This window comes from Maniola jurtina, chromosome 22 (genome assembly GCF_905333055.1).
Source record: "Maniola jurtina chromosome 22, ilManJurt1.1, whole genome shotgun sequence".
Classification (NCBI taxonomy): domain Eukaryota; kingdom Metazoa; phylum Arthropoda; class Insecta; order Lepidoptera; family Nymphalidae; genus Maniola; species Maniola jurtina.
In genome coordinates this window covers 1,335,059-1,362,747 of record NC_060050.1, presented here as the reverse complement: position 1 = coordinate 1,362,747, position 27,689 = coordinate 1,335,059, and the positions used below count along the sequence as shown (strand labels likewise).

Sequence of the window (27,689 nt, the reverse complement as noted above, 5' to 3'; positions counted from 1 at the left end):
GGTTTTTGGTTAAAATTCAAATTATTCTTGCTGTGCCTCGGGTCCACTCTGTAAGTATGCATCAAACCTAATTCTTTGTATTCTGTGAATGCTCAATAGGTAAGCCTCAATAATTCAATGGTTAAGGACTGGACTGAATTCTGAATGGTAGGCCCATCTGTTGCATTATTGTCATACAGTAGCCGGCAGGAATTATTGTACATTAACATTTAGAAAGAGATAGCAGATTAGCAGTTAGAGCGTTGTCTCTATTCTTGAGACAGACAAAACGTCACATAGGTATGAGTGACAGAGACAACACTATGAAGCCAAAATCCCTGTCTAAAGGTTGATGTACAATGTTATTTTCTGCCAGCTACTGCATCAACTCCTAGGACAAGCTTAGGTTGAAATCTATAGAGCGAACCTTGACTTTGCTTAGACTTAAGGTCCAGCTAAAACGAGACGGATTTATGCCAGCGGTATAGCGCTGTCTCGTTTTAACAGTGTCTTTAGTCTGAGCAAAGTCAAAGTGCGCTCTATAGATCTAAGCCTTATTCTTAGTTGGAGGGGAAAGGGGAATATTAGTCATAATTAACATGGCTAATATTCATTTTTTTTTAAAGAAATGCGTTAATTAGCCAGGTGAAATAAATAAGATTTTAAAAACACGTTATTTTAATTCTTTACATTTACTTAAATTTCACAATAAATAACACATTAAGATACAGTATGTAATTTGGCCTTTGTCCAATTATAATATTAGTTACTAATCTTTATTCATAAATATTAATTACATTTGAAAACAATTGACTAACATTGTTTCATAAACATTGACTTGGCGCCGAAAAGGCTGATGTGCCTGACGAAACCAGCCTTTTCGTCAGACACAGTTTTTTTTTCAGGAATATTTTTACAGACTTATACCTCCGTATACAGTGCGTTTTTTTTTAACTGACACAATATAGCAAAATCCAAAACCATAGGAGATACAGAGAAACTGTCTTAGGAAACGTTAGATCTGAACAGTTTTGGCATAAGTACCTATACTTAATTTTTTGGTCCATAAAATTAAATAAAATTGACTATTTATTTTTAAAATTCAACCCAGTTTCATGTAAGAATCATTTCAATGTATCGGGAGAAAAAATGAGACAGCAAAAGTTACGCTAAGTAAATTTTTTCGGCATTGAAAATCTACCTACCACCCAGTCATTGTTATTTTTTTTTTGACAACTCACGCTTGACCAAAATTGACTATGCCAAAAATGTTATCTCAAAAAAGACCTAATGGTTCCTAAGACAGTTTCCCTTTATCTCCTATATCGTTTGGAATTTTCCAATACTGTCCCGGTTAATAGAAACACCGTAAATATTTCTATGGCACTTTATATAAAACAAATAAGGACTATCAAGTATTGAGTATCGAGGAATATGGTAACGAAAGTTACTTGCCGTTTTCGTTTTAACGTATTACAAAGTTTTCGGTGTTGCTTCGTTGTCCTGATTCCGAACTAGTACTATTGTGTTCAAGGTAGATTCCTTGAGATCCTGTGATGCTGGGGTCCATATCGGTCCTATGATCGGAGGGGATCTCTTGCCACCCCACGCGCTAAACTTAACCTTCCTTTTGCCGTCCTTTTTCAAATTGATATCCAAGTACGGATGACCAGGCTTGTAGATCCTCGGTTGTGGTTCCATGAAAGTGTTAAACGGGAGAGCGTCTCGAAGGGTTCTGTCATCCAAGTTTGTGCTTAAAGCCAGTATCTTGATCGGATGCCGTTTGTCCAACGTTGGTACGAATTGGTAACCAGTCAGCTCCACTCTGTTACCGTTTGGTAAGTAGCTGGAGATTATGCGAGTCAATTCTGGAACTGCTGCTGAGAAGATTACTTTCGTGGCTTTGTTTCCTGGCTTGTATATCATTTGGCCGCTTCTTTTGCCGCCCCACGGACTGAATCTGACCCTCTTGGGCATGCTCGGTTCTCGAATGCCAGCCGATCGTTTCCAAGTCCACGTATGCTCTAGTAAAGGCTTGTCCCTCTTGCCTCCCCATGGGCTGAAGCTACGTTTACGCTCTATTGTTTGGACGAGGCTTCTGTCAGTGGCATTCCCATCCAATGCACTAGCAAACGCTTGCAGTACAAATGGATTTGCTTTCCCATCGTTTTGTAGATAAACAGTTTTGTCGCTATCGATCAAGGTTGGTAGCCAGCTCTTCTCTTTTCTCCTCTTCTCTTCTTCCTCGTCTTCTTTGAAATCGTCTATCACCGTTCTTCTTCTCCTCTGCAGGTCGATTGCTTCTTGGTCTTGAAAGTACTCGTTGTGATCGTAGTTTCCGTCGTTTTGGAATGTTTCGATGTTGTTTTTGGGGTTTGGCACGTTGAAGTAGTTGTGATAAGGTAGTGGTGGATAGTGGATCGAGGAGTCGAGCGGGTCGAGGAAGGATTCTGCTCCCGGTCCAGCAGAGTTGATGTACTGGAGGCTGACGCTGCCAAAACAGGAGAATGTGATGAAGATCCAGTAGTAAGCCATGGTTCTGAAACAAGGAAAGATTGCTTTTGTAACTACGTTATTATCACTACCCCTATTATAAATACGAATGTGGGTGTGTTGGTTTGTCCTTCAAACACGCCCCAACGGAGCAACAGGTCGACATAATTTTTTGCATGGATATAGTTAGGCGTGGAGAGTGGCATAGGCTACTTTTTATCCCGAAAAATCAAGAATTTCCCACGGGATTAAAAAAAAACTAAATCCACTCTGACAAAGCCAGTCTACCATAAACGGCAAGATTCTTGACAGACTTGAAGATCTAGTTTTAAGTAGGTTTGATTAAAAATAATTGTTTTTAGTTATACCTAATTCTAGATTCTCAATAGAACCATTTCGAATCAAGTAGAGTTTTTTACTAACAAACAGTTTAAGAAAACTGGAAAAGGCCTTGCTACATGAAGAAGTAGAAAGAACATTTTTTTTACTACCTATAAGTAAACACGAAGAAGCCATATGCAAGTAAAGATTCAAGTATTTTGAACTTTCTACAGAGCAGTCCAAAGTTATGGGCACGTGCTTTGTACGTACTTAATCTACAATAAGTTGTTCAGATTTCATAACTTTAGTTTTTACGTCAGCGTAAGATTCTAGTGGTTTTTCTTGGAAAGATTCCGCGTCCAACTTTTAAAGCATATTAAACTCGTTTGTTGGTAAACGGTTTAACTACAAGTTGCTTTGAACAAAAACAATATTACAACCTTTGATATCCTTGTAACTCTTTTGTGAGGAAATTTTTGCCGCTCTTATGGTAGAAGACAGCTTTCCTTATAGATTTATTGCAGAAAATCCAGATTTGGTCAGTAACGGCCAACACAAACAAAAGTGGACGGTCCGAGATTTTTCATGATAAATTGAACTCTAAAGGTTTATCTTACTTATATTTAAACATCTTTTCTATGTTCTGTGTAAATGTAAACCTTATCACTATAACAGTGATCTTTTTCCAGCAACCCATAGGTACTTAGGTATGTAGGTACCTAAGTCATAACTCTTTACTAACATAAGGTCTAACTTTTCGAAGTTAGGTATAAGTACTTTTGTGCATAATATCCCTTGCTTTAATAGCGGGAAAAACATAAGGAATGCATGCCTGAGAATTCTCCATAATGTTTTCAAGGGTGGGTGAAGTCTGTCAATTGACTTGGCTATGGTGGTGGATGATGGCTAAACCTTTCTCAGTCTAGAGGAGACCCGTGCACTGTAGTGGGCCGGTAATGGATTGAGATGATGTTCAAAGGTCTTTCTAACTGACGAGTTAAAATCAATGTACCTATACTATTATAGATACCTTTTCTAAGTCAACTTGCAAAAATAGCTTTAGGTATTTGTTGTAACTCACTACTTTTTGGTTTACGGTAAATTTTATTTTTCACGGAACACTATGCAAGAACAAATTGCCCCTGGTCCGGTTTGTATTATCCGTGCGTAGGTTTGTTAGAAGCCTGAGGTTTGGATTTAACCTGAACGTGTTATGACTAATGACTAGATAACTAGGATTAAGGGAGCATGTTATTTAATCAAAAAACCGGCCAAGTGCAAGTCGGACTCGCGCACCGAGGGTTCCGTACTCGGGTATTTTTTCCGACATTTCGAAAGATAAATCAAAAACTATTGTGAATAAAATTAAATATATTATATACTAGCTGATGCCCGCGGCTTCGTTCGCGTGGATGTAGGTTTTTTGAATTCCCGTAGGAACTCTTTGATTTTCCGGGATAAAAAGTAGCCTATGTGCTAATCCAGGGTATAATCTATCTCCATTCTAAATTTCAGCCAAATCCGTCGAGTAGTTTTTGCGTGAAGGAGTAACAAACATACACACACACACACACACACACATACAAACTTTCTCCTTTATAATATTAGTGTGATGTTTTAGAATGCGCAGGTGAAGACCTTTCATATGATACCCCACTTGGTATGTATATAAAGTGTATATGTATAACTTGGTTATCTTACTTTGAATATTGAAACGCCTTTTAATTTTTTTTAATGATGTAACCACAAATTCATGGTTCCCGGATTTATTCCTTTACTTGTGCTATAAGACCTATCTACCTGCCTTCATGATTCTAGATCAACGGGAAGTACCCTAGGTCTTCCCGACACGACGGACGGACGGACGGACAGACAGACAGACAACGAAGTGATCCTATAAGGGTTCCGTTTTTCCCTTTGAGGAACGGAACCCTAAAAATAACAATAAAAAGCTCGGATAGCCTAGTGGTTAAGACGTAGGCCTCCTATTCAAGGAGTACAGGACTCGAGTTCGGGCACACACCTTTTTTCAGAGCTACTTATGCGTTTTAATCAGCAATCAATTAATATCACTTGCTATAACATCGTAAGGAAACCTGCATCTGAGGGTTCTCCATAATATTCTCAAAGCAGTTTGCCAATATGTAGATTTTGGTGGCCTAAACGCTCTTCACTCTGAGAGGAGACCTGTTCTCAGTAGTGGGCGGGTGATGGGTTCAGATGAGAAATGAAGAAAGAAAATGTACCTACTCGTTCATAGAAAGGATGTTTGACCCGGAATTCAGTATTGTATCGTAACGAGAACATCTAGTATAATATCACCAAATTCTAATTTTAGACGGCAATGCTTTGACAGTTCCTTTGGGCTGCAAAGATTGCCGGAAGCCAAATAAAACTGTTACCTATCTAAGATTTCCAGCAAACGATAGAATCTGAGTATGAACAACTTAATCAAAGTAAAATTGAATGTTGTGGCTAAATCCGAAATCGGAATATCAGTAGGTAGTTGGTACTAGTTTGTGACAGCCAGAAAGCATTAAACTTCTACACCGATTCAATATTGAAGTGTTGAAGTATTGAATCTTTACAAATGTAAAATATGGAAAAGTTGAGGCTAGTTGGCAGTTGCTATTAAAGTTCTACAGGTCCAGGATCATGACAGACAGTTAAAGTTACGTTACAGTTAAACTTTGACGGTCAATAAATGCAAAATCGATTGCATAAGGCAGGATTTGTTAACTTTGGATTATTACTTTTAACCTTAATCATGGAGATATAGATGCTAACTTGTGCAAGCTACTTTCTTTTTTACTGGAGGTCTAAGTTTAAAGCTAAACGCATTAGCATTTAAATTTGACCGCCTGTCATGCGACTGGATCTTAGTGGTGGGATTTTCAGCACCGCGCTTTCTGATATGGGGTCAGACGACCATTGGCATTGTGAAACTGAATTGCGTATATTTGTTTAGTTAAATAGTCATTGGTTTATAGACTTGATGATTTGATTACCTATTTAAATAGGTAAATACTAAATAACCGTCAACAGGACACAATTATACGGAACTAAATATAGAAAATATAGTACCTATAGTTGTAGGTGGTCTATATACATTGTTGTATTTGTATTTGTACAGGTGTTGATATTCAATGACCTATGAGATTGAATAATATTGGAATAATAAGCTTGGCGATGCAGGTTTTCTGGTTTAAGTACCTAATCCCTATATCATTAGTTAGATTATTCATTACTACACAATCTACACAAGAGGTAGGTAAACATGCAATAATTAATCATTTGACATCCCACTCGATATAATAGCAAAAACAAATTTTTGGAGACCTCTACTTTTTTTTTACGTAGCATCCGTTAGGCAAATATTTTTCGTTTAAAATATAGCCTTTCAAATTCAAATTCAAATTATTTTTATTCAATTAAACTTTTACAAGTGCTTTTGAATCGTCAAAATAATCTACCACTGGTTCGGAATGCTGAGAAGAACCAGCAAGAAACTCGGCGGTTGCCCTTTTCAAATGTACAATTTACAATAATATGCCATACTGTATACAAGCAATTGCAGCGCCGTGTATTGCTGGAGCGAGTCAAATCCAAGCTTTTTTGTCATTTACATAATCTTCGATTGTATAATAAGCTGTTTTCAGGAGCATACTTTTAATCGATTTTTCCAATATCTGCCGCTTTGCCCCATAGTAAGATTCACTTTGTCACCCGGACCTTTACAACGAATCAATTGACACCTGATTCATCAAAATCGGCCCAGTAGTTTAGACGCTAAGGTGGAACACACACAATCTGGATACAAACATACATGTACATACATACATTCATACATAGACTGCTAAAATATAACCCTTCCTTTGGCTTTGCCGCAGTCGGCTAAAAATAAATAAAGACACGACTGCTGCTGTCGGCTCTGCCATATTCAATTTTTTTTCAAAATAAATAAATAAATATATAGCTAGTATCACTCAGGATGATATAAGAATTCTAACGATACTCGATACATCCAAATCTGATCAGGCATTTCAGGCAAATGGGAAAGTGTGTCTGTCTGTCTGTTACTTTTTCACGGCCCATTCGTTTAACCAACTTCGATAAAATTTAGTACAGAGATAGCTTGCACCCCGATACGGACATAGCTACTTTTTAACTCAAAAAATCAAGGGGTACCCAGTACCCACCGGTATAATTAAAAAAAATCTAAATCCACGCAGATGAAATCGCGGGCATCTTCTGTCTTCTAGTACCTACTTCATAATTTTTCCTTGTGACGTAGTTATACTTGCTATTGTATAGAAGTCATCAAACATTAATCAAAGATAGATAAATATATTAAGTTTCTTTCATCTGAAACCATATCACTATCGGACATATAATAAAACCTAATCATATAATAATGGAGGATTTGTTATAGCTACCTTCCTACCTATCTATTGTTATCTCCTTATCTCATCTCTACTAGAGCGTCTCTAGCTACTTTATACACGACTGGCTTATGCCCACGAATTTGTCTGCGTGGACAAACCCCTTTTTACCCCCTTAGGGGTTAAATTTTCAAAAATCCTTTCTTAGCGGATGTCTACGTCGGAATAGCTATCTATCTGCATGCCTTTCGGCCTAATCCGTCCAGTTTGAACTGTGCATTGATAGATCACTCAGTCTCACCTTTTTTTTTTATATATTTAGACTAACTAAGCCCGCGACTTCGTATGCGTGATATAATTTGTAGCGGGCATAATGTAGCTAATATACTAGTGCAAAATTCCAATTAGGGAAGGTCTATGCTCAATACTGGACGTCCAATGACTGGTCATGATGAAGGGCCGATGTATTAATTATTATTTATTGTTTCAAAAGATGTTGAACTTACTTTGAAGTTTATTTGGCGATTGAAATATCCAGAAAATCAGCCTAAAAACAGCGGCGTAGGCCTCTACGGAAAACCGTAGACGCGTAGACACTGCTTGTTCTAAGGACAGATGCCTGTTGATTTTTCAAATAAACTATGCTTTGGTATAAATCTATCATTAAGTTGCGACTTCGAATTCAGATGGTATTTAAGTAGGTAAGTACTTTCTATTGTATACTTACTCGTACCAATCGTATTTTTTTTTTAAATTTGTAATCTTTATTGGCGTTGCGCTGAACATACAAAGTGCGCGTTAAAAAAGACGTGTGAACAGATACTTCGGAATGCTGGATAGAATCAGGCGTTACTTTGCGGAAGTTCATGTTTAGCAAGAAACAGTTAAAATTATTTTGCTATAATCCGCCAACAGAAAAAATCTGTATGGTCAAACATGCAGTTACAAGCTAAGCACCGCTTACCTCCCCAACCAAGCAATAAAGCCAAGCTCCCAAGCAAGCACTGCCACCACCACTCACATGCACCACCACACAAGACTCTTCCACTACTCTCGACGCACGTTTCGCCCCGACACCGGAGCATCCTCAGGAGATTTTGACTTTACAATGCTGTATTGTCAATCTTGACAATACAGCATTGTAAAGTCAAAATAAGAGGGAGGTAAGCGGTGCTTAGCTTGTAACTGCATGTTTGACCATACAGATTTTTTCTGTTGGCGGATTATAGCAAAATAATTTTAACTGTTTCTTACTTCGGAATGCATTTGTTCTATTTGAATGCTTTTTTAACGGACTTTAAAAAAGCTCTCGTGCGAATGAGGCCTAAGAGTTTGTATTAGTAATATTATAGTGCCAAAAGGGACTTCTTAGATTATTTTATCTATTTAAGTAGTAAATGTAAAATTGTATAATAGGAAGCAGATATTTAGTAGTAAGTAGATGTTACTACTAACTACTAAGTAAGTACATCCTAATCCCATGGTTACTTTACACGGACAAACGTGGTTTGACATCTTTATAAGTCCTGACGTAACTACGGTGTCACGTTTATAAAAACTTGTAAACTTGTACTCAAGGCTTGTACTTAAACAAAGTTAATTAAAAAACAACCAGCCTTATGCCACAACGCTGAATCTGAATTCTAAAGTCACTAAGAACTGCTAACAGTTCTTAATGAGTCTTAAATTAAAATGAACGAATGAATAAATGAATGAAATATTCTTTATTTGTACACCATTATAAAAAGACGGGCATAAAAGTTTTACGGTTTCATCCATGTATGTATGTATGTGAGTTTATTTATTCCACCATAACTTCTCAATGCCTGTATGTATGTATGGGGTATCGTTAAAATACTCACACCTTACACTATCTAGTTTTTTTTTATTCAATATGTTTTAAGTTTTTTTATTATTACTTGTTATGTCTGAATATCAAAAAGTTCCTACTGGTTCCTTATTTAAAAACCTAAATCCACGTAGATGAAGTCTCGGATATTGAGATAACAAGAAAATAACTATAACATTTAAAAGCGATACAAATAATTTAATAAATGAATAACATAAATAAAGATACCAACGCCTTTTGGCGGTGAAAATAAATATTTATCGGTCTAATAACCTCTTCAACAATCTAATAGTAAATGCTATCTATTAAAGATTCTATGGGGAAGGTGGCTTTGGCTTAATTGCCGATATTTCGGGAATTACGATTATGAATGCTATTGTTAAATTATTGTCTGCGTTGTTCTGGCATGACGGTGATAATGTCAGAGGTTACGAATTCTATAGGTGATAGCCTAGTGGTTAGGACGTCGTCCTCTGATTCGGCAGATCGGGGGTTCAATCCAGGCACGACCTTCTAACTTTTCAGAGCTATGTGCGTTTTAGGCAATTAAATATCACTTGCTTTAACGGTGCAAGAACACATGATGAGGAAACCTGCATGTCTGTGAGATCTACATAATGTTCTCAAGTGTGTGTGAAGTCTGCCTATCCACACTGGGCCAGCGTGGTCTAACTATGGCCTGAACTGTTCTTAGTCTGAGACGAGAACCGTGTTCAACATAATAATGATGTTAACGGTTTCTATTCACATTCGTAACTTAATCGGACCTATTTCGTAAATACGAGTATTTTTAAGGAAAACACGGGAAAACAGCGTGAGGAGTTTGGCCGGTATTTTCGAAGTGTAAACTTCTTTAGGCACGTTGTGTTGGGCGATTTTGGAATTGGTAAAAAGTTAAAAACTTCAAGGTCAATATTGCGAATTTTTGTACCCTTGAATGTCTATTTTGACCGAACTTTATATCCCAAAGTGAAAAATCTGCTTAATATCAGCCCAAAAGTCGCTTAGTTTAAATCGCACTTAAATTGATATTTCCACATCAAATCAAATCAAAATCATTTATTCACAAGTGTAAATTAAAAATTTATAACACCCCCGACAAGTGAAGGTTACAGTAAGAACTAGAAAAGAGCTGATAACTTTCAAACGGCTGAACCGATTTTCTTGGATTATAGCTAAGAACACTCTCGATCAAGCCACCTTTTAAACAAAAAAAAACTATTTATTAAAATCGGTTCATTAGTTTAGGAGCTACGATGCCACAGACAGATACACAGATATATACACGTCAAACTTATAACACCCCTCTTTTTGGGTCGGGGGTTAAAAATAGGTACTATTGTACACCTTTTGTTTGTCTGATTTGTTAGATTTGAAAGATGACATTATAGTCGTAATAATTAATTACGTAAACTTAAAACTAAAGCTACGAGGGGTCCAAACGCGTCCAAGTCTAGTCTAGTCTAGAAAAATTCTAAAATTATCATCTCATGTTTAAAAACAATGATTATTCCTAACTATAACCAAATTCGTAAGTAAATATATAAATCATCAAAGGTTGTCGTATTTGCCGCGAAATTTTAAGTTCAAGAGGTGACGAAGTTTCAAGTTCATTTCGCCTTCAAATATTCCCAAAGTAAAAAGTCCCAAAGTTTGAAAAGATTTTTACGAATAGGTAGATATCATACTTAATATTACTAATTAACTTCATAATTTATATTTAAAATTATAATTAAGTTTTTAATAATTAATTAACGGCTTACGTCTATTCAAACATTAATTGAGAAACCTTAAAAATGCAATATGAGTACCTAGGTAAAACATTTCCATTATTTTTATTTAATTTTTGGATGTTAATAATTAATTAATTTTAAGTCTTTTTAGCACGTGCAAAATTTTTGTATTTAATACAGACAGTATTTTCAATTTTCAAAGTTGATAACTATACCAAGTAGGTTATCATATTATGAAAGGCTTTACCTGTACATTCTAAAACAGATTTCTATTTATTTTTATGCATAATAGTTTTTGATTTATTGTGCAAAATGTCGAAAAAAATACCCGAGTACGGAACCCTGGGTGCCCGAGTCTAGCTCGCACTTGACCAGTTTTTTTAATAAGAATGCCTGAAAATCAGCGCTGCAGTAGTCAAATACTGAAACATTATGTTGAGGCAGTAGCCCTTTATCTCACACATTAAATCATTTTTTGTTTTCAATATTTGCTATCTCGTAGTTTTAGTTTTGTAGTTTTTAACACCTTTTGTATTTTTTTCCTTGTTCTGTGAACTAATCAAACTTTTAATTTAAAAAAAAAAATTAAAAAAAAGCCGAAGTTAATATAGTTCTATAATAACAGTTTTTGGAGTCGGTGCCAATTAGCCGTCTACTCTTCATATTCTTGACTAGTTGGCGATCCTCCTTTTTTTGAAGTCGGTTAAACATTTTTTTTTCAATTAAACTTTTACAAGTACTTTTGAATCGTCAAATTTATCTACTGGTTTAGAATGCCTTTTAATTTATTTCATTTTTTGACAAAATATTGAAAAATCATGTCATAAACGTTATAATTTGAATCCACACTACTCACCACTTAGAGAAGGTTACAGCATAACTGAAAAACACACTTCACGTCATATGAACTTTTCTTTAACTTAAGTATTTTTTATGTATTTGTTATTTATGTATTATATGATTTCACTAAGGGTGTGTATCCGATGACGAAAGGAGTTGTTATGGTTTTGATGCGAGCGCCCGCACGTTTTTATACCGCCGCGATGCCATGTACCGTCAGCTTAAACGATTATTTTCATATAAGAGGAGTTTATTCGTAGTGCCCACCAAACCAACGTAGTTTTTTTTTAAATAAATTAATAATAAGTAAATAAATATCCTTTATTCAACCAAAATATATATTAAGCTAGTTTTAAGCTGGGTCGCGGAGAATATGATACTCTATCTGTTTGTAATTTACATATATATTTTTTGGTTTTTGGGTGAATAAAGGATACTTATTTATTTATCACACTAGTATTATAAAGGCGAAAGTTTGTATGTATGTGTGTGTGTGTGTGTGTGTGTGGGTGTATGTTTGTTACTCCTTCACGCAAAAACTACTGGACGGATTTGGCTGAAATTTAGAATGGAGATAGATTATACCCTGGATTATCACATAGGCTACTTTTTATCCCGGAAAAGCAATGAGTTCCCACGGGATTATTAAAAAACCTTCATCCACGCGAACGAAGTCGCGGGCACCAGCTAGTTTTAAATAAAAGTGACGAGAAAATGAGCTGGCGGGCTACCTGATGTTAAGTGATGAAATAGTTGCAGCACCAGAGGAACCACAAATGCGTTGCCGTTTACGTTACGTACACAAATACGTTAACGCTTATTGGTACTCTCACAACTACAACTAAGACTGAGTGAATAGAACATCTATAACTTTAAATCTAGACCTTGTTTCGGAAATCTGGCAAATCACAGACACTGATATCAGTTTCCAAAACGTGTCTACCAAACATTGACTCTGGTTGCTTAATTTTCAAATGAGAACGAAACCACGTATGTATGGGGCGAGTGATAGAGAGACCTCTATTAAACGGTTTTCGCGGTTTTGGTAGATAGGTATATACCTAACGAATATACTTGTTGAACCAGGTTGCGGGGGCGGTTATTTGTACGTTAATTTGTTTTAATTCATCACATAAAATTTACAGTTCCGTATATTTTATGCGTTTACTAGCTAACGATCGCTTCACTCCTGTTGGAATTTCGAAAAATCCGGCCTTATTTCTTTTCTACTTTTTATTGGCGTATTCAATACTTTTTAGTTATTAAGAAAATATAAATTTTTAGTTACGCGATAAATCAATACATATAAAAAAAAAGTTGTAGATCACTGACTTCAATCAGCTTTCAAGCTGAAGCTGAAATTTTGCACGTAATATAGGGTTCCATAATCCAAAATCAGCTTTCTAAAAGTCCAAGCGTTTAGGCTGGGCGTTGATGGGTGTAGTCCTGGAATTTTGAAAGGATTTTTGAGTTTGAAAGTGTAGTCCACGCGGACGAAGTCGCGGGCATAAGCTAGTTCATTATATGGATCTTTTGTTTTCAGAAATTATTCTTTAAGCTTATAAAAACTCTTTGTTATAATCATAAACCCTTGATATAAACCAATAAAATATAGATACAGCAATAGGATATACCTAGTAAAATCTCGAGGGATAACAATATACCTACCTGCTTTAAAATTTGGCTTTTGCTTTTTACTTCCAGAAAATTGAGTCTTTAAGGATTTATGGCCAGACATTGAAAAAAGAGATTTTAATAATTAATGTGCGCTCTTAACTTTAAAAAATTTATATACTTTTCCACATAACTTTGATAATAGACTAGATTTTTTTGAACAAATACCTACTTATGAAACCTACCTTATTACCTACTTATAAAAAATGACCAAAAACCACATAGGTACAAACTTTATAGTTGCTGTTGCACTAAGATAAATGAAAAGCTTAGAAGTTTCCCTCCAATATTCTTTTGAAAAAGTCTTAAAGATCACTACATGTCTTCAGATTTCTGGATCAATGTGCCAAACCCTTTTTCCATTGAAGCACAATAATTAAGACATCTCTAAAACAACAAATGTATGTATTTTTAGTGAGAGGCGCACAAGTACGTCTTTTCAGTTCGTTTGCTGAAAAGGTTGGAGTAAAAGTGAACATTTTTAGGGCCCCGTATCTAAACAGAAAAAAACCACCCTTATAGGATCACTTCGTTGTCAGTCAGTCGACATATCTGTCAAGACCCGTTAAGGGAATCAACCCTATAGGGTACTTCTCGTTGACCTAGAATCATGAAAGGCAGGTAGCAATACCATATAGTGAAAGTTAATAGAAAAATCTGAATCCGTGAATTGGTGGTTACATCACAAAAAAAAAAGTTTATTTCTTGTACGACACCTACCACGGAACCATTCGTGTACGAGTCCGACCCACACTTGACTGGTTTTTTAAATGACTTTAACCACATAATATATTTTATAATAATAATTTATAACTAGATTACGCCCGCGACTTCAACAGTTTTAGGTTTTTAAAAAATTCATGTGAAATCTTTGACTTTCCGGAACCAAAATGCCCCAGGGTGCAATTAGTATGGATAAAAAAGATAAATTTTCATTGAGATTCCCGTATCGGGGCAAAGCAAAAATTTTGGGCATTCAAGAAATTTTCAATAGCAGCACCGAATACTTAATAGTACCTTATAGGCACAGTCGGATCATTCTGTGAAGATGTTTAAATAAATAGCGACTCTTGTTACGACGCAATAAAGTACAATTCAGCTCGAAAAGTGCTGCGGCCTAAAATTTTATGAACACCTCGCTTTCTATCATGTGAACTCTTATCTCTCTCTCTTATCTTACTCTTACTCTTATCCCTCCCGTTAAGATTATTATCTGCCGTAGCCGGAATTTGGATGTTGACATCGTCGTCAAATGGTGTATCTGTAACCAGAACGCTAGCAAAAACGGAGACCGGTGATAGTACTCATGATTACTGAAATGGTACCACAAAAAAAACGCGATAAAAAATAACGAAAATCCTGTAATTTTTAAAAGTTCACAATATATTGTAAATAAACATCTGACTGACGCTACAGGTCAACGATCGTTACGTAAATAGACCAATCGGAGTCAACGCCGTGTCATAAGGTGGGACATTGGTCCGAGTTTTGCACGCTATACATTGCGGGTTTGAAAAATAGTAAATCACTAAAACTACAAAATAAGCGAATGGTTATTGGCATTTGAATAGAATAGACTACATTTTTAATCAAGTTAACTTTTACAAGTGCTTTTGAATCGTCAAAAGAATCTACCACTGCTTCGGAATGCCGTTCCTACCGAGAAGAACCAGCAAGAAACTCGGCATTGGACTGTGTTTAGGTAGTATAATAATAACCCTAAGGTTTTGCTAACATTCTGGTTACATCTTGTAGGTCTCTTGTAGGGACTTTCACACGCGACAATCTTGCGCCGCCGCCTGAACCCGACGGCTCCCAGTCCTGCCACTAGTTTGATGTCATCTAGACATGGGACCTAGAGAACCTAGATGACCTAGAGAAGACCCTGGTAACGCTGTGCTTTCCGGTACAAGGTCGTGTGAAGTTTATACATGGGTTATACAATAATTGCTAAACTTTATCAAGTTCAGAGCGATTGCACAATAAAAAATATTGTAAACGCTCAAAAAGTTTTCGCAACGACCGTTGGGTTTCCGGTATTACTTGAATTGTATGGATTGTTTGATTTTCTTTTTCATATATAATATTGAAATAGCACATATGTTTTTTCTCAGTCTACAATTTTATGAATAAACCTGACTCAGTCACTTACTGAGTCATAAATATGCAGCCCAAACTTTTGGACCTAGAAAAATGTTGACAAGGCATACTGACGGATTTTCTAAATTCCCACAGTATAGGATTCATTGTCTTTGCCGAGTGAAACCACGGGTGTTCGCTAGTTTAACGATATATTTAGAAACTCGCACAGAAAATAAATGCTACAAGTCAAAACTTGATGTTTTTATTTACTATACATTTCGAATGTGAATGTCAGCGCTATATTATTTGATAGAAACTTATAAATTATTGAGTTTTATTTATTGTTTTGCTTGTTTTTGGCGTTACAATATATTCATATTATGTTTTCTTTAAAGATAATAGTTCAAAAATAAAAACCACGCGAAATAATACTTCAAGTGGAAAAAAATGAATACCTACAACTCCTACAAGAGATCTTCATATTTGAAACGAAGTTACCAGCAACACACTTGTAAAATAATTAATTAGTGCATTGTGTGGTCAAAAAAATATCTAAAATAAAAAAATAACAGAAAACTTTGAAGATCCATGCTGTCCCTCCCTGGGACCTGTTGAATTGCAAAAGGGCTTATTTCGCGCCATCAGTGGGTGCAACATCTCAGTTCGCTGTTTCATATTCATGACCTCAAATGGCACTCGTAGCATCCCATTGTTGGTGTTTTCTTATACTTTAAGTTTACTTTAATTCAATTGATTGGCGTTCGTTTGTTCTAGGAACTGTGTTATGTAGGGTCTTTTCTTTATTTTACCTGCGTCATCGTTTTCCCGCCAAACAGTTATTAGAATTAGACCTTTATGTGGGATCGGTTAAATGTAGGGTTCTAATTATAAAGTACTAGCGACCCGTCCCGGCTTCGCACGGTTGCAATTTAGATTTAATTAAGGTTATTTTTATCAAAAAAATGTTTTAAAAGAATTACCGTAGGGATCTCTAATTTTTTGAAAATAAAATATAGCCTATGTTACTTGCTGATAATGTAGCTTTCTACAGATGAAAGAATTTTCAAAATCCGTATAGTAGTTTTTCAGTTTATCAATTTCAAACAAACAGACAAATTTTTCCTCTGTATAATATTAATTTAGAAGTAGGTACCTAATTAGGTAAGTAGGTAGGTACTAGCTAATCGGCCCGGCTTCGTTAGGGTGACATTTGATATACCTTACTACTTTCTATATTATACTAGAGGATGCCCGCGGCTTCGCCCGCCTGGATTTCGGTTTTAAATCCCGCAGGAACTCTTTGATTTTCCGGGATAAAAAGTAGCCTATGTCCTTCCCCGGGATGTAGCCCATGTCTGTACCAAATTTCATCAAAATCGGTTCAGTGGTTGGGCCGTGAAAACGTAGCAGACAGACAGACAGACAGACAAACACACTCACTTTCGCATTTATAATATTAGTATGGATTATAATACATTCCTATGTTACTTCTAGACAAAGTACCTTTTTAAGAATAGTTTAATACTTAATTAGAATTTAGAATTTCAAAATATTTCGGTATTTTGAAATTCTAAAGAACCAATTTTGCGATTACGAAACCATTTTTGTGAATCTTCAAATTCCTAAGAAAACTAAAAATATGGTTAGTATTTTGTACGGGATAATAGCATTTTATTAAAGGATAATATTTTAAAAACTGAAACAGGCAAATCAAAAAAAACGCCGAAGCTGCTGGCATTTCCTAATTATACAACAAAGTGTCTATAAAGACAAGTACGGAAATTAAGAATTAAACTTTCAAATGAAAGTGGGCACTTTATTTAATAACATAAAATGCCGGAAGGTGCAAAACAGTTTTTAGTCTTTGCCGAAAATGCTGCGGGTTAATTCCCTTTGATATTGTATTCCTAACTAATAAAAAGGTTTTACTTTTAATATAATAATAATATATTAAAGATTAAAAAGTTACGACTTGGAATCTTTTCGTTTTAAGGGCGAAGCGACCGGCCTGCCCGCGAAATTCAAATTTAATTTGGTTTTTCGCAATTTGTAAACTAATACGACAACGTAGGCTTATGGCATTCTGATTCAGACAGTGGCAGTATCATCCTCACAGGTTTATATAAAAATCTTTACTTGAAAAGGTCCAGTTTAAGAAATTAATTAAAGTATCGACTAATTTGTGAGAATAGTGAAAAACCAAATTAAATTTGAATTTCGCGGGCAAGCCGGTCTCATGGCCCTTAAAGGAATTATGTTGTTGAAAAGTATACAATAACCAAAATATACTGGCTCCGTTTTCCCTGCCAATTACAAAATTCGTCATCATCATCATCAAAATTCAAAATATTTTTATTCAATTAGACTTTTACAACAATATTAGAATCGTCAAGAGCATCTACCAATGGTTCGGAATGCTTTTCCTACCGAGAAGAACCAGCAAGAAACTCGGCGGTTGCTCTTTTTAAAGATTTGATATACTTACAATATTATGCCATCTATAGAAGTAATTAAAGTCCCGCGCAATGCTGGAGCGAGTTGCAGGTCAAATCCACGCTCTTTTATCATTTACATAATCTTCGATTGTATGATATGCTTTTCTCAGAAGCATAGTTTTAATAGATTTTTTAAACTTGTGTAAAGGCAAGTTCAAAATTGATTGCGGATTTTTTTTTATAAAAGATTATACCCATTTCCACAAAATGACTTTATCATTATGATATCCATTGCCCACTACCTACTAGGATTTTACGCACACCTTTAAGAACATTATACTTAGATAACTCTCAGGCATGCAGATTTATTCATAAATTGATGTTACCCGCGACTTCGTCCGCGTGGATTTATAGGTGTTTTAATAAACCCGGGGAAATCCTTTGATTTTCCGAGATAAGTAGCCTATGTTCGTCCCCGGGATGTAAGCTAACTGTGTGTGTGTGTGTGTGTGTGTGTGTGTGTGTGAAAAGCTAGCAGACGGACAGACACACTTTCGCATTTACTTATAATAATATTAGTACTTATGTACTAGCCCGTATGGATGTTTTCCTTCATCGTTAAAGCAAGTAATATTTACTTGCTTAAAACGCACATAGTAACTCCGATAGGCCGCCCTTTGGTAAATAAAATCAACAAACCAAGTAATGCTCAGCATCCGCACCCATGTATTTATCAACATAGATTCTTCCAAGCATCATGGCTATGTTGTTGAGATGACCGGAAATTATTTACGTGCCGAGAGCAATCAACATTCTCTTGTCTTGAAAATTAAATACATTGCGTAGGTACTGTTACTAGCTGTAACTACCCATTAAGCTATCACAGCTAGCATCACACTAATATTATAAAGGAGAAAGTTTGTATGTGTGTGTGTGTGTGTGTGTGTGTGTGTGTGTGTGTGTGTGTGTGTGTGTGTGTGTGTGTGTGTGTATGTTTGTTTGTTACTCCTTCACGCAAAAACTACTGGACGGATTGGGCTGAGAATGGAGATAGATATACCCTGGATTAGCACATAGGCTACTTTTTATCCCGGAAAATCAAAGAGTTCCCACGGGAATTTTAAAAAACCTACATCCACGCGAACGAAGTCGCGGGCATCAGCTAGTGAGCTATAGAGAGAGCTTTACTTACTTAGAGTTTCTCTACATCATCAAATCAGAAAGAAATCTTTTTCTAGGCTTACCTAACTCCTAAAAAATGTGTGTCTGTTTCTATGTTATCTAAATAAGGTGTTTTTCAATGTTAACAAGCATTTTACAAGTGTTTTTAGTATTTACAACGCCGTTAAAGCTAAAATACCTAACTAAACGAACGTTGACGTGTCATCTTAATCGATTTAGGAACGGTCAATACAGGGCTTCCCAAACTTTCGGTAGCAGATCATTATAGTTTTATATTTGTTATCTTTTTCACAGGGACACAACATTGTGAAAAGATATATAGATAACTATCACACTTCACACTAATATTATAAAGGTGAAAGTTTGTATGTGTGTGTGTGTGTGTGTGTGTGTGTGTGTGTGTGTGTTTGTGTTGTTTGTTACTCCTTCACGCAAAAACTACTGGACGGATTTGGCTGAAATTCGGAATGGAGATAGATAATATCCTGGATTAGCACATAGGCTACTTTTTATCCCGGAAAATCAAAGAGTTTCCACGGGAATTTTAAAAACCTACATCCACGCGAACAAAGTTGTTCATAATGTACACTGTTCTTACATGGAGTCCTAATGCAACAGTGTACTCTAAGTGTGTGGATGAGAAAGGCGGAGGATCGTGTGTAGTGGCGCGCTCTCAGGAAGGCCTATGTCCAGCAGTGGACGCAAACAGGCTGATTGATTGACTCTAAGCTAACTTATACCTACTCAAAATATTACTATGAAGTAGGCATCCGTGTTGGAAGCCAGAGCAAAAAAAAAGTGAACGCACCTTGTCTACGACAACCTTGTCTATTGTGTCAAAATGTCATCTTAAAAATTGTATTTTTTCATAGTGAATACACTCCAAGTTTATTATTAATCTAAAGTCTTTTTATTTACAAAAATAATAAGAAACTTAAATTCCTACATGGTAGCAGAGCGTATATATATATTATTTTCAGCACGAAGTGTAAAGATTCCAAAGATTAAAAAAGATAAAAATTTTTGCCAACGTGATTTTGTACACGGCACAAAGTAATTATTTTTCGAAATGTCGTTGATAAGTAATAACTCATTTAGCATTGAGAAATTAAGCGGCAGAGACAATTATTCGACATGGAAGTTCGCTGTACAAACTTACTTGGAACATGAAGAACTCTGGGAGTGTATCACGGGCAAGCAAGTGGACCCATTAAAGGATAAAAAGGCAAGATCAAAAATAATTTTGCTCGTCGACCCCATAAACTACGTGCACATCGAAGAATGCACGTCCGCTAAGCAGGTATGGGACAATTTATCTAAAGCTTTTAGTGATTCTGGCCTAACGAGAAAAGTTGGATTGTTAAAAACACTTATAACTACTACATTGGATAATAGTAACAGCATCGAAGATTATGTCAATAAAATAATGTCGACTGCGCATAAGCTGCGTAGCATTAATTTCAAAATCGATGACGAATGGCTAGGCACACTTCTGTTAGCGGGCCTACCCGACACGTATAAGCCTATGCTCATGGCCTTAGAAAGCTCAGGCATTGCTATCTCCGCTGATGCTGTTAAAACAAAAATTTTGCAAGATGTAAAACCATCATCATCTGCAGCATTTTATACCTCTAAATCTCAGAATATTAAGAACAATAGTAATAAAGGCAAATCCAAGGGTCCACGGTGCTATAATTGCAATAAATTTGGTCATATTAGCAAATTTTGTAGAAATAAGGACAGAAAATCTGAAAATAAGAGTAATAACAGTGGTTTTGTAGCTGCATTTTCAGCCGTTTCAGTCAATGATGAACATAGTTGGTACATAGACTCCGGAGCATCGGTACACATGACCAAACATAAGGAATGGCTATCAGATGTATGTTTGCCGAGTCAATCTCATGTACGTATAGCAGATGACAAGGTGCTCAAAGTCGAATTGTGTGGAAGTACCACTATAACCATCCCGGGAACTAATGGTTCATCCAACAAGATTAAGGTAAACAATGTATTTTATGTACCTGATTTAGCAACCAATTTATTATCAGTGAGCAAAATAATTGAAAATGGTTGTAAAATTGAGTTTTCTAATAATGGCTGCCGGATTTTGAACAACAAAGAAGTAATTGTTGCAACAGCCAATTGTTTTAATGGGACTTATAAACTCAACACAAGTGAATCTAGAGGTTTTTCTGCTGTCACAGATAATTCTAATTTTCTTTGGCATCAAAGATTGGCTCATTTGAATTTTAATGACTTGTACAAATTACAAGACTGTGCACTTGGTATTAACTTGACAAAGCAGAAAGAAGATGTATTATGTACACCGTGCCTTCAAGGCAAGCAAACCAGGCAACCTTTCAAGCATGTTGGTTCCCGAGCAAATGATTTGCTAGAACTGATCCATTCTGACATTTGCGGTCCGATGGAGACACTGTCGCTGGGAGGTGCCAGGTACTTCATAACTTTTGTCGATGATTATTCAGGTAAAGTGTTTGTTTATACTTTAGCCAACAAAAGCGAAGCCTTAGAAAAGTTTCAAGAATTTAAAAACAGTGTTGAAAATGAATTAAATAAATCTATTAAGATACTCCGGTCCGATAATGGCAGGGAATATGTCAATCGTTCATTTGAAAAATTTCTGAAGGACTCTGGTATTACTCATCAAACTAGTAATCCGTATACACCAGAGCAAAATGGGAGAGCAGAACGAATGAATAGAACACTTATAGAAAGGGCTAAATGTATGTTGTTTAACGCATGTTTACAGAAGGAGTACTGGGCAGAAGCAATCTTAACTGCAGCATACATAACAAATCGCTCTCCGTCTCGTGCACTTGCAGGCATAACTCCCTATGAAAAATGGACAGGATTTAAGCCAGATATTAGCCATTTACGGGTCTTTGGTTGCAAGGCAATGGTACATATACCGAAGGAGCGCAGGTTGAAATGGGATTCAAAATCCAGTGAAATGATCTTTGTCGGCTACAGCAATACAACTAAAGGTTACAGGTTATATAATCCTAAAGCTAAGCGTGTGATAATGAGTAGAGATGTTGTGTTTATTGAAAGCTTGGCTAAGGTATCTGAGACTGTAAAACCTATTGAAAAGAATTATAATAAGGTTGATATCATACTTACATCTGAATCTCCAAACTTACCGTCCACTTCAACTGCCTCAGAAGCTGCAGAGCCCAACTTATCCACTAGCTATGATGACTCCAAAGATGATGAGTACAACCCTAACTTTACTGACTGTACGTCTGATAGTAGCATATCACCCATCCCATCCATGAGTCGTGTAACAGTCCGGACTCGCAGGCAAAAGCAGAATGATGACAGCCCCTTATCACTTATGTGTTTTAATAATGAAATGGCTATGAGTGTTTTAGATAGTGATCCACAAAGTTCTGAAGAAGCATTGCAGAGCAACCAGGCTGCACAATGGAAGAATGCCATGGACGTTGAATATGAATCTTTAATAAAGAATAATACATGGGCACTTGTGGACCTTCCAGTGGGAAAGAAAGCCATACCATGTAAGTGGATTTTTAAAACTAAAACTAATGAAAATGGGGAAATAACAAGATATAAAGCAAGGCTTGTTATAAAAGGCTATAAACAGAGGAAAAACATAGATTATCAAGAAGTATTTGCTCCGGTTATTCGCTATTCCTCCCTCCGATATTTAATGAGCCTGGCTGTTAAATATGAGCTAAAAATTCATCAAATGGATGCTGTTACAGCCTTTTTGCAAGGTGATGTAGAAGAGGAAATTTATATGTGTCAGCCACCTCTGTATGAACAAGAAGGTAACAAAGTATGTCATTTAATTAAATCAATTTATGGACTCAAGCAAGCCAGCAGGCAATGGAACAAAAAATTGAATAATGTGTTGATTGATATTGGACTTTTAAGAAGCAAAGTGGATCCTTGCATTTACTATTTGGTAAAAAGAGATAATGATATATTTTACATAGCAGTATATGTAGATGACCTGCTATGTTTTTATAATTGTGAAGAAACTCTACATTTTATAAGAAGTAAATTAACTGAAACGTTCAGCATGAAGGATATAGGTGAGGCTAAACATTGCATTGGTTTAAGGATTCATAGAGATAAACAAAAATTACAATTAGATCAGTCCTTATACATTGAAAAAATGTTACAAAGATTTGGCATGTCGGACTGCAAACCAGTGAATACCCCATGTGATACAAGCTCAAAATTGATACCTGCAAAGGATGACAGTGAAATACTCACTAATATACCTTATCATGAAGCAGTGGGGTGCTTATTGTATTTATCTCAAGGTACAAGACCAGATATAAGTTATGCTGTGAACACACTGAGTCGTTTCAATAATAAGCCTACTAAAGAACACTGGATAGCACTTAAAAGAGTGATGCGATATTTGAAAGGCTCTATAAACATGAAGTTAATTTACATTAAATCAAAAGAAGATTATATCACTGGGTACTGTGATGCAGACTGGGCATCGAACCCAGAAGACAGAAGATCTTGTACCGGCTATGTCTTCTTATTTCAGGGTTCAGCGATTACTTGGAACTCAAAAAGACAACTAACCGTTGCATTGTCATCGACAGAGGCTGAATACATGTCATTGACCTCAGCCATTCAAGAAGGCCTATGGCTCAAACAGTTGGATGCTGAATTGCGGTCCTTCATAGCAATTCAACCTCTTATAATTTATTGTGATAATCAAAGCACCATTAGACTTTCAGGTAATGATGTTTATCACTCCAGGAGCAAGCATATTGATGTGAGGTACCACTTCATAAGGGAAAAGGTGTCCAGTGGCGAGGTTACCATCAACTACAAGGGCACTGATGCAATGGTCGCTGATGTACTAACCAAAGGGCTGCCTCTCACCAAGCATACCTTCTGCTCCTCAGCTATGGGTGTGCGTTCAGGACAGGATGTTGGAAGCCAGAGCAAAAAAAAAGTGAACGCACCTTGTCTACGACAACCTTGTCTATTGTGTCAAAATGTCATCTTAAAAATTGTATTTTTTCATAGTGAATACACTCCAAGTTTATTATTAATCTAAAGTCTTTTTATTTACAAAAATAATAAGAAACTTAAATTCCTACAATCCGCTAAGAAAGATAAAAGCGGCAGTTTTGGCGACGAGCACCTGTTGTTTTGGAAGATCTTTGAGAGCCACTGATCTAAAGCCTTCTAAAAACCGATTGAGATGGCTAATTCGATAAGAGGGGCAGTTTTGACGACAAACACCTGGGCTCGCTATCGTTGATTGAATGAAAACACGTAGGTACATAGTGTACACTCTTCCCGATCAAGAGGCTGCCTCGAGTGGGTAGATTAGATATTGCAAGAATTGATGGCATCTTCTTATAATACTGACTCCGGGATACTAAGCGTAAGACATTTAGGCTTTTTACGCTGTATCTGAATTAAAAAAAACTGGCCAAGTGCGAGTCGGACTCGCGCACCGAGGGTTCCGTACTCGGCTATTTAATCGACATTTTGCACGATAAATGAAAATCTATTATGCATGTATAGGTAAAGCCCTTTCATATGACCCCACTTGGTATCTTACTTTGAAAATTTAAACACATTTTAATTTATTTTAATGAATTTTAACCACAAATTCACGGTTTTCGGATTTATTCATTTACTTGTGCTATAAGACCTACCTACCTGCCAAATTTTATGATTCTAGGTCAACGGGAAGTACCCTATAGGTTTCTTGACAGACACGACGGACGGACGGACAGACAGACAACAAAGTGATCCTATAAGCGTTCCGTTTTTCCTTTCGAGGTACGGAACCCTAAAAACTATGTCTGAATTTGTCAACCATACCTACATAATATTATATCAATATTCTAAAACAAAGCTCAGTTCCGTATTCAGTGTTTGTCCAATATTGGCGTATTATTCGGTACATTACGCCCAACAATGCCGATATTAAGTTTGTTCGTGTATAATCTGTCAACATGGATGCTATTATAATATGAACCTCTAGGGTCACTCGGCGCTAGGAAATATGAACGCAGTTCCTAGTTCCTAACTATTCATCATCTATTTATAGCCTTCCAAGAAAAATTTGCTCTATTTTTAACCCCCGACTCAAAAAGAGGGGTGTTATAAGTTTGACGTGTGTATCTGTGTGTTTGTGTAACTGTGTATCTGTCAGTGGCATCGTAGCTCCTAAACGAATGAACCGATTTTCATATAGTTTTTTTGTTTGAAAGGTGGCTTGATCGAGAGTGTTCTTAGCTATAATCCAAGAAAATCGCTTCAGCCGTTTGAAAGTTATCAGCTCTTTTCTAGTTATTACTGTACCTAACCTTCACTTGTCGGGGGTGTTATAAACTTTTAATTTACACTTGTACAGACTAGATGATGACTAGAACAAATCCGTGAGAACTTTTTAATTTTCTGGGATAAAAAGTAGCCTATGTGGCAGACTTCACACACCTTTCAGAACATTTTGGGGAACTCTCAGGCATGCAGGTTTCCTCGATATAATAATTAATTGCTTAAAACGCACATAACTCCGAAATATTAGAGTTCCGTGCCCGGGTTCGAACCCCCGACCTCCTGCGAATAGGAGGCTGAGTCTTTTAAACATTAGGCTATACTGCTTGTATAGTAAAGATAAGAAACCTTTTTATGATCATGCTCATTATCAATTATCTCAACCCGTCGCCGCCGTCTTCTTTCAGAATGAGAAGGGCTTAGACCACTACCCTGGCCAAGTGTGGACTGGCAGACTTCACACCTTTGAGAACATTATGGAGAACTTATTCATAGTTGTGACATAAACTATACCCTATCAAATTAAATACTGAAGCTTCATTGACCGCGTGATATGACATTTATAACAACAATATTGTAGGAATGTTATTATCCTAAGAGCCAAGGCACACTTACTGGGGAGAGTCTTTGACTTTCCTATGTCCACTCATAACTACCGATTTTGCTATACGTCATTAGATTCATCTTGATGTGGCATGATGTACTGGGTACTTAGATACATAAAATTCTTAAAAATCAAAATGACGGACTTTATGCTCTATAATGTGTGGACTGAAAAAGATACAGTGCAAACTGCAGTTGGGTTTTTTTAAACCTTTTAAATTATTTGTTTAAGTAAATAAGCTGAGTTTACGCCTCGTCGCACTCCACTCCGTTGATGTGTGTTGCGCGTAAGAATGTCGTACCTAATGTTATGCGTATGTGTACTTACTCGCTAATTCCTATGCTAATTTTATATTCCGCTTGTTCCAGGCGGCTGACTTCAAACTGGAGGGAAACGTTTAAGACATGGTGAGTGATACTTTAATGCTATCAAGTCAAGGGCAGGATAAAGGACCGCCCTGGCGTAGTGGTGAGCGCTGAGAAAGTGGGAGGTCGTTAATTGATAACTCAGATTCAAAGCCTTTTACTCGAAATAGGTATAATACGCGTATCTTAGGTACCTTCAAGGCAAGAGAGTCATCTTCTAGGCAAGCGCGCTCCAGCTTAGACCTCATCATAGATTTCCTTAAAGCATTATTGTCGTCACGCGCAAACCTATCCTGCGATAAAGAAAAAAGCTTCCTACTATTGTACGTTTTTTGGTTGTCAGTTGCTGAATATTAAGTAAGATAATAATTTATGTAATCGTAATAATAATTCATTGATTATTAGAAATATAGCAACGAGTGTCCCAAACGCGCCCCCGTCTGAGAAGAGCCCACAACAAACTCTGACCGACATTTGCATTATTTCTGGATATTCAATTCAATTGTATTTTATTTCTAGAAATTCAAGTTCTGTTCCGACGGCGATTGTCCGTTATGGGCGTTAGCAGCGCTGCACGCGCTTGGCAGTCTACCAGCGCCGATCTTCAGGACCTTACTGCATCGTGTGGTGGAAGAACAGCCTGTAAGTCGATTTTCTAGAAATTCTAGAAATTCAAGTTCTGTTTCTATGGCGATTGTCCGTTATACGTGTTGGTAGTTTCGGCTCACTAGTTATTAGCATTATAAACGCGAAAGTGTGTCTGTTCGTTAGTATCTATAATATGGGTTTGCTTATTTGTTGGTTTGCTGATTTGTTAGTTTGTATGGTTTGTCCTTTAATCATCCCGCAACAGAACAACCTGTAGGAGCTACGGTTTATGCATGAATATAGTAAAAACCTGGAGAGTGACACAGGCTACTTTTTACCCCTGTTTAAAGAGTTTCCACGGGTGTTTAAAAACCTAAATCGATGCGGATGAACTCACAAGATAGTGGGATAAGTACACAAAATTGGCGAATTTTGCATTTACCGTGTATTTTTCTTCGTGCAATAAAGAATTTGCAACAAAAACAGAAAGTAAACAAAAAGCTAAATTCGCGAATTACATCAAACAAAATTGCGTAATTGCTCGACCAGTTGGAGTTGAAAATCACGAAATACCTACTGAGGTATTACGAATTGTACAAACTTCGGGAACGATGTCGAAACTCTTTGAATCGTCGATTTGTTCCAATGAGCTTGGATAAGGAGATAATTAGGTGGGTTTTAATTGAATACTGAGCAGGGACGGACTAAGGGTTGGGCGGGGGAGACCTCCGGGCCCTAGCATGCTGATACGCTACTCAGTGTTCAATGATCATCATAATCATAACCCTCCTTTTAACGGCCGATAGACTTTTGACGGCCTCCCTTGGGGGTAAGCGCTGTCTTATTAGTGGGA

At 36.6% G+C, this 27,689-nt stretch overlaps 2 protein-coding genes across 2 annotated transcripts in view; one reads left to right on the top strand and one right to left on the bottom strand.

Moving 5' to 3' along the window:
• The window catches only part of LOC123876864 (putative peptidyl-prolyl cis-trans isomerase dodo), a 35,643-nt gene that overhangs the window by 4,490 nt on the left and 3,464 nt on the right, over positions 1-27,689 (top strand). Inside the window, exons 2-3 of the mRNA XM_045923249.1 lie at positions 26,252-26,290; positions 26,768-26,890. Of these exons, the coding sequence (XP_045779205.1) occupies positions 26,288-26,290; positions 26,768-26,890 (126 nt within the window). The 5' untranslated portion in view covers positions 26,252-26,287. The remainder of the gene's footprint in view (positions 1-26,251; positions 26,291-26,767; positions 26,891-27,689) is intronic.
• LOC123876863 lies at positions 652-11,766 on the bottom strand. The gene is made up of 2 exons (XM_045923248.1): positions 11,614-11,766; positions 652-2,518 (listed from the first exon to the last, which is right to left on the bottom strand). The coding sequence occupies exon 2, from the start codon at positions 2,512-2,514 to the stop codon at positions 1,453-1,455; it is 1,062 nt and encodes a 353-aa protein (XP_045779204.1). The 5' UTR covers positions 2,515-2,518; positions 11,614-11,766; the 3' UTR covers positions 652-1,452.